The 11,123-nt window shown below is 39.3% G+C and overlaps 1 protein-coding gene across 1 annotated transcript; it reads right to left on the bottom strand.

The window, feature by feature from the left end:
* Positions 1-8,905: 8,905 nt before the first annotated feature.
* Positions 8,906-10,449, bottom strand: LOC149145174 (uncharacterized). Its single transcript, XM_089448369.1, has one exon. It carries the CDS (start codon positions 10,288-10,290, stop codon positions 9,526-9,528), a length of 765 nt encoding a protein of 254 aa, XP_089304495.1. The 5' UTR covers positions 10,291-10,449; the 3' UTR covers positions 8,906-9,525.
* Positions 10,450-11,123: the final 674 nt, after the last annotated feature.

Below are 11,123 nucleotides of genomic sequence, written 5' to 3'. Positions count from 1 at the left end.
TTGGAGAATGCTCTAAATAGTTTGAGGCACAACAATAATTTGAGGATGATGTGTCACACCAAGATGGTGGTGACAATGTTCATTTGTTTCTCAAGCGAGAAGGATGCTTTAAGGGACCTTGCATGTCATCATCCACCCCACATCGTCAAAGATGCAGCCCAAGAGATAGATATAAATCTCATGGGTGTTTTCCAAATGATGGTAATTTTGACTATTTGTGGAATATGTACCCTTGTACTTTCTGTGATGCATTTGACCATTGTGTGGTTGTCTGTGAGCAACGCATGGTAATGGTTAAAAGAATGGATCAGATTCTAGGCATCAAGCATGATGAATCTCCTTCACATGAGAGTACTTCCTTTTCAGCGAGCAAGATAAAGTTCTTTTGTACCCATTGCAAGATGCATGGGCATGGAAATGAACGATGTTGGAAATTACATCCAAAGCTTCGTTCCAAGAAGGGAAAAGAGATTGTGCAACCTAATGCAAGGGAAGCAAGAGGTGGAAAAGAGGACTTACAACAATCCTAAAGCAACCTTCAAGGCAAAGTTGATGCAAAAAGAGAACCCATAAGCCTAGGAGAGACAGAGATTGGGTAGATTGTTTGTAAAGTTGCTTTGTAAATTTGTAATTACTTGTTGTTGTTTACCTGTTTGGGTACTTTTATAAAGTGAACAATAATAGTCACTATCTACAACAAGTATGTTTCATTGATGTTATGTATTGGCTTGTTTATAAGTCCATATGTCTAAGGACTTTTGGAATGTATAAGTTGTCATCCAAGTTTGTCATGTCCTCACTGATGCAAATATTCAAGATGAAACTTGTTGTGAATAGAATATTTGTTTAAGGTTATACAAGATGACTATGTTTTTGTAGGCAAAGCCAATTATGTCATTGATTTTTTGCAGTAGTGTAATTTTGTGTACAAGCTCAGTTTGAGGATGGTAAAACAAGTTTTATGTTGCTTCTGATTTCCAAGATAGAGTCAAGTTTGTCTTCAACAATTTAAATTCAAGATGAACTTGTTTTGAACTGTGCAAAGATGAGATTAAAGAGAATGTTCAGAGTCCACTTGTCAGTGTTTTGTTCCTGCATAAACGATAATAATTTTGACTCGATTCTTAACAGGACAATAGGTCTTCACAAAGAAGATAGGTCGAGTGCCTTGATTGGGGCTTGAAGAGAACCAATTGAAAAGTAAGCATTTTGGATTGAATTTTTGGGTGATTTTGAGTTTCAACCTCATTTTATATACTAGGAGAAGTAAAATTTTGGAGTCCAAAAGTCCCTAGTGGGAAGATGATCAAATTTTAGCTCAAAACTGAAAGTGCTTAGAAAGTCTTGAAACCAATGTTAAGTCAAAGTGTTTGTTGTTCTGAATCCAATGACGTTCATTTCACCTCAATTCGACATCGTATGCTCAAGTTATCTCGTTATAATTGTTTGGCCCAACAACTAAAAAATGAGCAGGTTGCTGATTGGACTTCCATACAGATGACATCTTCTAGGGTGACTGTGCAGGTATGGACCAATCGGGTGCTTACAAATGTTAGTTTCTATTTTGTCAGTTTTGGTCAAATTTGATTGGTTTTGTGTGGCCCAATCATGCATTGCCACGTGCCCCAACCATGGGCTTCCACGTGGCACCCCTAGGCGCAATAAAAATTTAGTATGGTTGGCCAAAGGCTCGGGAGGATTCAAACCCCCAACCACTTGTTTGGCATTGTAGTGGCTTACCACTAGGCCTCATGGTGGTTCTTATAATACTATGGCCAAAACCTATATACAAAGTTTCAATTGATGCCATTTGTTCGAAGGGGTCAGGATACTAGACCCAACCCTCGATCGCAACCACATCTACGACCTCGATGTTAACTGGAAGGCACTTGGTGAAGGGTGATTATGAAGGGGTTTGACCCCTGGTCCCATGTGCCCCCACATGACCGATGACAGAAGCCCTGGAGCACTCGAACGTGGGGAGTTGGAATAAGGCCCTAGCCATGGGCATATGGGTCGACATATGACCATGAGCATGGAGAAAAGGGGCCCAACAAATGGGTGCTTATAAGGGGGCCAATCCTTGGTCCCGTCACAACCATATGACCTGATGCACGATAGTTAAGGGGCTCTGACAAGAAGGGCAGGCCGTTGGCCCGACCCTCGATCCTGTGGAATTTAATATGACCACAACCCAACAGTTAAGGTGCTAAGTCGGTGGGGGTGGGCGTTAAGGCCCAACCCGCGCCCACATGGCCCATGTGGCTTGGTTTTTCACACACAAGGGTGATTGGGCAATTTAATTATCTAACAAATTGTACCTTTGGTGGGCGAATTTGTCGCCTCCGCAGCGGAAAACAGGGCAACTTTGTAGGACAATTTGACTATTAGTCTGATTTGTAGGACAAATAACAATAAAACTACATGGAGAGTTTGAAGAGCCATATATTTTAATTTTTGTCCTCTTAGAGCTCAAGAAGAGTCTACCTAGGGCTTTATGGACATTTTGGATCCAATGGTGACCTCTATTTGTATATTTGAGCACATCTAAATGAATTTTTGGCAGGTTCAAGTTCATGGGTGTATGTGTAACACCCGCCTCCCCTATCTACCCAAGTAACCGAACAACCAGGGTAAACATGTGACGAGATGCTACTATGATTAGATTCAACCTCCTATGTGACCTTAAGGAAGTGGAATCGACAGAAACACAACATATAGACCTTCCACATCAACTACAGGACTCCCAGGAACCATCCCAACCCCTCAGGTAGCTAGCCCCTGGGTCCACTGAGGCTTTAGACCACTTGATCCTCGGACGCTCCCATGATATGGACCTGACAGCGTCCAGGAGGATTTGGATGCTCTCATGTCAAGGCATGCTAGTGTCCAAGGACTATTTTTCCCAATTTTGTGCCAATGTCCCCAGCATTTGAGCCACTTTTTCAGGCCTAGAGCCCAGGTCACTAACTAGAATCGAATGACACCTTCAGAAGAGTAATGTAACAGGGAAGCAATGATGCAAAAGTAAATAATTGAACAAGCCCTTAACCAGACCCCTACTAGCCATGACAGGAATTTCATCAAACATATCACAAATATGTAATCTACAAGTGTAAACAACATATTTAAGCATAGGGATCTCATACTTATCTGAGAATTTCTAAGAACCATTGTTCCCTCATATCATTTGTTGCATTATCATCTATTAGGTGGTATATAGATTTTCCATTCATTTACAAGTAAAAACATGATGAGAGCCATACATAGCCACTGTCATAAAACACATACATAACTAGCATAATAGCAACAAAAATACCAATGAAATCACAACCATATGATCCACATATAAACCAGTATAATACTCATAAATACAAGGAGAAATAATCTCATATTGATGGTGCAAAATCCAAACCCAAGATGGGACTACCATGTTCCACCTAACCATAGAATGGCTGAGCCAAATATTCTTTTAGCCATTCACACCCGTGCCATATTCCAAGCATGAATGTGGGACTCAAACCAAAAGAACCAACCAGGGCATCCCGAGGCTAAACCACCTCACCCTCATCACTACTGTAATCCATCTCGGATCACTAAGCCAACACAATGAACATGTAATAATAGACTTTACCATGATCTCCACCCGATCACTAGGCCAAAACAAGCATGGATGCCACCAAATTTATCCACCTACATCGTGAGGAATTTTCTTGTCTCCCAGTCTCTCAAGCTTTACGGCAATCCAAACCTGGATCACTAGGCCCTAAACTAAGACCCACTCTCGAAGATTTACCGCATACCCAAACCTAAAATTACTAGGCCCAACGGAGAGCAAACCACCTCTTGGATTTACCGTATATCCCACCATTCAACGATAAGGATTCCTACGCCCACCAAGGCAACATAATCCTGGATTTACCGCAACCCACAGTCTGACTCAAGGGTCACTAGGCCAATGGCTTTAATGTGATCCATAGTCTGGTTTAGGGACCATTAGGCCATGTGCTCTATAATTAGGAGATCCACCTCACTCAGCTTCAAATCTATCCGATAATCCATCTCAACCAAAACATAAAAAGCCCATCACACCATGGCTATCTGAAAATGGCAAGGCTAGGCTGAAAACACTGTCACACCTAGCAAAACCCATGCCATAACAGCAAAAGAACCACATGCAATACCATGCATGCCAAATCTAGCAAGGAAAATACACATGCAAATCGATACCTACAAAGAATCATGTTGTAGCTACTTGAACCTGCTCTTCCTTGCTTGATCTCTACTTCCTCTTGCCTTATTTTCCTTTCTTAATCCAATGCCAAAATTCTCTAAGAAAACTCTAAGTGTCCAAGAGTGAGAGAGAGAGAGAGAATAATGAGAGAGCTCCAAAACTAAATAGACAAAAGGGTACAAACTGATCCTCAGAGACCATTTTGTCAATTAAGCCTCTATTTTTTTCATTTTCCGTTATTTTCCTTCAATTTCCTCCTCACATGCAACCTATGACCTTTCCCCTTCCTTTTCTCCTACTTTCCATTATTTTCATAAATAAATGTGCCAAAAATGCCATTTCCCCTTTCCAAAGTGATCGGGTGCTCAAAATTATGCTAAAAAATATAAGTCATAAAAATGGTGTGGAACCTAAACGACCGCATAGTGCTCGTCATCCTGAATATGACGCAACTCGTTTCGCATGAAACGGACACCGTATGCTCCCAGAAATGCGTTCAATTCACTTTGTTAAACAGACGAATTAAAAAAAAATGGACAGCCCAGTCAACACTCTTTACTGCTGACGTGGTGCTGACTGGGAAGGGTATGAGGCAGTTGACTCGGTCAAAGATTCTCAATGAGTTAGATTGTGCCAAGTGGCACCCTCTGATTGGTTGAAATTGTTGGTTTTTTATTGGATGGTGAGGTGGCCAACCACGGGTTGACATGTGGCCTAGCCAGAGGCCGCCAAGTGGCAGCTCGAGAGGGCACCAAAAATTGGCTATAGGCCAAGTGGAGGCAGTGAGAGTTGAACCGCCAACAACCCAACACACAAACCAATAACTTTACCATTGCGCCTGCGCTTTGTTACTTAACATATAATGGTGGCAAGTTCTTGTTAAACTTTAATGTCGCAAGGTATGGGGGGACGGGCGAACTTAACCACCCCCCATGTGAACACTTGCGCATTGTTAATGTGACCGCCAATGTTGACCACTAACAATGACCGCCAACGGACTTGTCATGTGAACAACCACCCTCTTAAACCGTGCCATGTGATCACGTAGGTGGCATTTAATGTAACACTGGTTGGTTATAACGGGCTAGTTATTGATCCGACAAAGCCGCTCGAAAATTAGGGAATTTGTCTTTCTGATAGCAGAATTTTGGACAAATTTGCGGGTTTGTCACTGAATTTTGAGGAAAATGTAGAGCGAATAGTGGGAAAACTAGGAGAGGTCATAACTTCTCTAGTTTTTGACCAAATTATATGCAAAAAGAGGCTAGGTAGCCATTTTTGGACATTTTAGACTCATTGGAGCAGGTTTCAGAAGCATTTGAGCATTGTAAACACACATTTTTACACATTTGAGCATAATAGAGAGGCCCAAGCCATTGGAAGCTAGACTAAGGAGACATAACTCAAGAGGGGTGAACTCCTTCATCATGTCCTTGTTGTGATGTGTTTTTGGTGATGTTTTGTACATTTTTATGCTACTATTCAATCTCTTATTTATGTTAAAATTGCTCATAAAATTAACATAAAAATTCATTTTATACTTGCAAAACTCATGAATCCTTAAGCACATGAAAAGCTTTTTGTTTATAATCTGAGGAGTATCTTAGCACATCAAACTAATATTCTTAATCAAATCATTTGATATCAGAGCACTAGGTTTTCTTTGTGTAAGAAGGATTTAACTGTTTGCAAGTTTATGTCATGCTTATAAAGTTAAAACTCAAAAGAGGAGAAGGGAGGCTGGTTGGAAGCCCTGAAGTTGGGTCAAGGGGAAAGAGGGCAAGGTTTCCACAATCTCCAACGCCAGTTCATCCTCAAGTTGTAGTTGAAACTCCAGAGAGCATGTCTCATGAAGGGGAACCTACAAACATGACAGAAGATGAGGTCTTCAGAGAGGCTTTCTTTGATATGATAGAGATGGTGAAGGCCTCTATGATGAGAGGAATATTAGGGTGCAAGGTAAAAGTTCCAAACCTCTCAAAGGAGAAGGTTTTTCAGGAGGAGGCAATGGAAATGGACAAAAACCTCCACCATCTTCTTCATCTTTTTCTTCACAAGCATCTTCACCCTCTTCCACTAACACAACCCTTACTCATACTTATCAACATACCTCAAAAGGAACTGGTAAATCACCCTTTTTAAAACTTGATGTTAAATTTGAATTGCCCATGTATAATGGTGAAGTGAATGCAAAGAAGCTTGATAATTGAATTCGTCAGTTGGAGGTCTATTGCAGAATTCACAACCTTCAAGAGGATGACATAAAGATTTAGTTAGCTTTCTTGAGAATGGAGGGTGCAACACTAGTATGGTGGGAATCAAACACACCAGAGGAGATAAAAAAACACAGTAAGATCTCAATTTCTTGGTTTGATTTCATTGCTGCAATCAAAAGACAATTCTACCCTCTAGCTTATATGCAGAAAAGCATCATGAATTGGCAAAACTTTAGACAGCGTAAAGGTCAAAATGTGCAAGATTACACCTAAGAATTTAGAAAAAAGTCTTTAATGTTATGTGTAGATTTGCAATCACAAGACACGTTGCTAAAGGTTGCTAAAGTACATAGGGGGTTTACACTGTTACCTTAAGCATACTATCCTAATGTTTAATCCCAATAATCTAGATGATGTGTGTGTACAAGCCACTCATCTTGAGGCAAGAGGGAAAAACACTCCAGAAAAAGGTAGTAAAAAGCCATTTAAGATTAAAGGAAAGGAAAAGGGTTTCGAAGGGAAGGGAAAGAAAAATGCATCTATCCAAAAATGAGAGAAATTACCATGCAAACATTGTTCCAAAGAGAGTCATGATGAAGCTCATTGTTGGAAGCTTCATCCCCAAATGAAACCAAAAAAATTCAACAACAAGGGAAAACAAAAAACAACTGCAACCACTCAACAAGATTTAGGATCCGATTCGGGTGATAAAACTAAAATTACAGCAATGGATATAAAAGGAATATTTACTGACATGGGTCATTAACTCCTCTTGTGTGGGAGGGTTTTTTTGACTCCCTTCTACTATTAGTGCAAAAGGAATTATGTTCTACTATAGGCAAGTGGACAAAAAGAAAGTAATGAAAATTTAGATGGTGATCTCAAAAAGCTCAAGATCATTAGTTCGACCATGAAAAATGGTCATGGTTTAAGGGGTGAAAAATCTCCCTATTTATAATAAAATGCTAGATTAGACTTAATATGGTCAAATAATAAAATATTTGGGAGACGAAATCAAAATCTAATCGTTATGAACATTTATTATTTTTAGTAGAAAAAAATATTAAACAAATGATCATTAATGGTTCGGTATGAACATTTATTATTTTTAGTAGAGAAAAATATTAATGAAATGATCAATAATGGTTCAACAAATTATTTGCCAAAGTGAAAGTAGGTGTATTTCTATCAACTTAGTGGAAAATGGTTATATAACTATTAAAATTATAAAAACCAACCTAGATCCATTTTAACTCTAGATCTTCAAAGGTTGAGATAGATCAAATATCTTGTGTAAACTTCTTTTAAATTGAAAAGAGATTTGATCCCTCTCAACCCAAAATTAAGGTGGGTCTAGGCTCATTTAATTATTAACATTTAGAAAAATACCATGGGAAAATTTTGTTTTATGATTTTATGGAAAATATCAACACAAAATTTTATGATTTTTATTTTGTTTAAATTTTAATTTTAATTTATTCTAAAAAACTGAAAATATTAAACATTATAACATCTTTATCATACTAAAAAAACTAGAAAACCTCTGATGCAACAATTCTCTAATTATAATCTAGGACAACCATTCTTTCTATAATAATTAATATTTGTATTCAAATTACACTCACACCTTTAACACTCTGCCCTTTTGAATACCATCACACCTTTAACACTCTGCCCTTTTGAATACCATCATAATCTAAGTCAGCCATTCTAATTCTAACTATAATTTGTATAATAATTAATATTTGTATTAGATTGTTTTCAAGTTCCACTCCCACCATTAAGACTCTGCCCTTTTGAATACAGTCATAATGGGTATCCCTGTAGCCCCCTTTGGAATACAATCAAAGTGGGTAGGCAATTACATTTTCCTTTCAGATCAGATTTTAAGGGTAGCCCCCTTTGGAATACAATCACAGTGGGTAGGCAAATTACATTTTCCTTTCAGATCAGATTAAATTTTCCCTTTGGGGTATGTTTTCCTTTCAGATGAGATATTTAAGTCATAATGAGTAGTCAGATTAAATTTCCCTTTCAGATCAGATTAAATTTCCCTTTAGGGATATGCTTTCCTTTCGGATCAGATTAAATTTCCCTGTTACCCTGAGAAATGCAGTCATATTAGGTAGGCAAATTACATTCTGTGGTTGCCACCAGCCCTCCATCAACTCACCTCTCTATTCTTCCTCCCATCGACTTTTCCTACCAGATCCCACCCGATTCGCTTTTCCTTCTCGTTGATGGTATATTGACACCCTTACCAGCCAACTGATACCCTCCATTGGGATGAGTGAAGCCACCACTAATCTCTTGTTAAAGAACACATTTTCAGTTGCAGTTCAAGGCATTGTACATTGTACATATAAAGATGAAAATGACAAGGTTGTACACCAATGACATTGTTAATATATAAAAGTGCAGCCATACAAAAGTTCCTCAATGCTACACAGTAATACATCTTACCAAATATCCTTTCATATCCCAACTTTAATAGCATGTTGGAGCTAGAAATTACATGATTGCAATTCTACACAGTAATACATCTTACCAGATATCCTTTCATATCCCAACTTTAATAGCATGTTGGAGCTAGAAATTACATGATTGCAAATAAAGAAGGGAGGGCCATTCTACTTTATTATTATCATCCTAAATTCCTGTAGATATCAATAAAGCATCACATGCATCCCCTAAAATGGTTTCTGATGGTAATTGCTTAAATAATGCAACCAACCCAGCCTACCCTCCAGGGAATCTTGATGCTTTATTTCCATTCCCCTTTTGCTGCTGCTGCTTCATACAGAAAGATTATTGAAGGGACTGGGAAGATTCATATTCTTCAATTCAATCTTACACATTAAGACAGAGCGGATTATTTTTCCGCTGATCATTTTGTTCATTGTCTAGAGTGTTAAAATGTACTAAATGTACTCCACATCTTGGCACAAGAAATTTCGGGAACTTACGAAACCAGATTCTTCACTTGAAAAACAGGGGAAGAACCTTAGCATCGCAGATAACGCTTGAAGACCTGCGATGTGACCTCGACATCCGGGAAAATTAGATGCAGTCTGCTTAATCCAGACCGAGCAGGCGCCTCAGATCCCTTGTTGCAAATCTATCAATTTCAGCCGTCTCTCCAACGAATTTTTTAATTGAAAAACTAGGTAAAGGCAAGAAGCTCGGACTTGGAGAATTTGGAAACGCTGGACCCGCCCATTTCTCCGAAATAAAAACAGGGAAATTGGGGGTTTTGATGCCGTTACCTCCCTCGGCGATCTCGGTTTCAAGTCCAGGCGGAGTCGCTTCTTCGGATTCCTTTGACGAAACGGATCTTGATTTCATGGTTCGACCCTTGGGAAGAAGTGTCGGATCTGGACGCAGGAATTCGGTCGGGCCTATAAATAACTGGTCCGTTGTCTTGTTTGCAAACTCCAGCTGACTTGAATCATAATTGTTAGGCTTTAATGTCTGTCCTCGCTTCAGAATCGTAACTTGGCCCATCAATAAAGGGTTTTTAGCCGGTTCTTTCTTCAAAGTCTGGTCATCAACACGGCCGGAATTTCTCTCTGTCGCTTTCTGAGTTCTATTGACGGCCCTCTTACCCACCTCGGGAATCAATTCTTCATGGGGTTTGGGCTTCAAGGGCCGTTTCTTCTCAGGAATTTCACCCTTAACCTTGGCCTTGTGAGGAGAAAAGCCATGGCCGTCACCAGATTTCTTCTTGTGCTGCGAATGTTGGTGGAATTTCTTGTGATAAATCAAGCCCATGAAATCAGCATTCGGATGTCTCTGATAATGAGCCAGAGAATCCCGGGCAGGAAGGACCTCAGTTCCCATATCTATCCGACTTCGTTAAATTAAAGAGAACGAAGGCAAGATCTGAGGCGGCAGCGAGAGCTTGCAGAAAGATGAGGACGGAGGGCAACAGAAGCAAAGAAATAGACTCCCTGTCGCTGCGCACCCCGTCGAACTTCCGTAAAACACTTGGAGGGTTCTCCCTTTTATAAACCAAAAAAATTACATTTTTTATTTTTTAATATCACGCGCACCAGATCAAAGCATGCAATATTTAGCGGCGGTCATAACCAAGCTCTTAAATCGTTGAATAATTAGATTTTGATTAATAGTATTCTGCTGTATATTATGATTAAGTAGCGTTAGAGCAGCAGGGTACATGTGAAGGATTTTTGACAAATTCCGTGTGGACACGTGTACATATTGGCGTGTTGATAGAGAAAACGTGGCGTTTGACTGAGTAGTTGGGCGTCTGCGCATGACCCTGTGAGGAGTGAGATGGTTGAAAATTCAAATGCAGGGCCCGTGGTTTTGTTTGTGTAACCGTCACGAGACCATCACCGTCCTCATCTTGAAAGCTCATTTGAATAGGCGTTTGACAAGTGCAAGTTGCTCATTTTACGGACCTCGTTCTTTTATTTCTCGCTTATCGTTATCGTGGTAATAAAGAACGCGGCATTGGAAATTCGCGCACTTTTGCTTTGGACGTGTCATATCTTGAAAATTTGTTGGATTATTACTCCATGAAATGAACGGTTATTCTTTTTTAAGTAAATTAATATATGGATTATTATTTATTTATTTATATTTTTTTTTATTGGATAAATCACAAATAATTTTTAGGATCGATTTGTTAATTATTTGGTTAAAAAAAT

The sequence above is a fragment of the Pinus tabuliformis genome, chromosome X (genome assembly GCF_031772625.1).
Source record: "Pinus tabuliformis cultivar Carrire ecotype Pingquan chromosome X, CPIR1, whole genome shotgun sequence".
In the NCBI taxonomy this organism is placed as follows: domain Eukaryota; kingdom Viridiplantae; phylum Streptophyta; class Pinopsida; order Pinales; family Pinaceae; genus Pinus; species Pinus tabuliformis.
Note: the sequence above shows the minus strand (reverse complement) of the source record. Positions and strands in the feature narration are given on the sequence as shown.

What these genes read in the sequence shown, in the direction of transcription:
- LOC149145174 (XM_089448369.1), bottom strand. Translation starts at nt 10,290, where the DNA reads ATGGGAACTGAGGTCCTTCCTGCCCGGGATTCTCTGGCTCATTATCAG.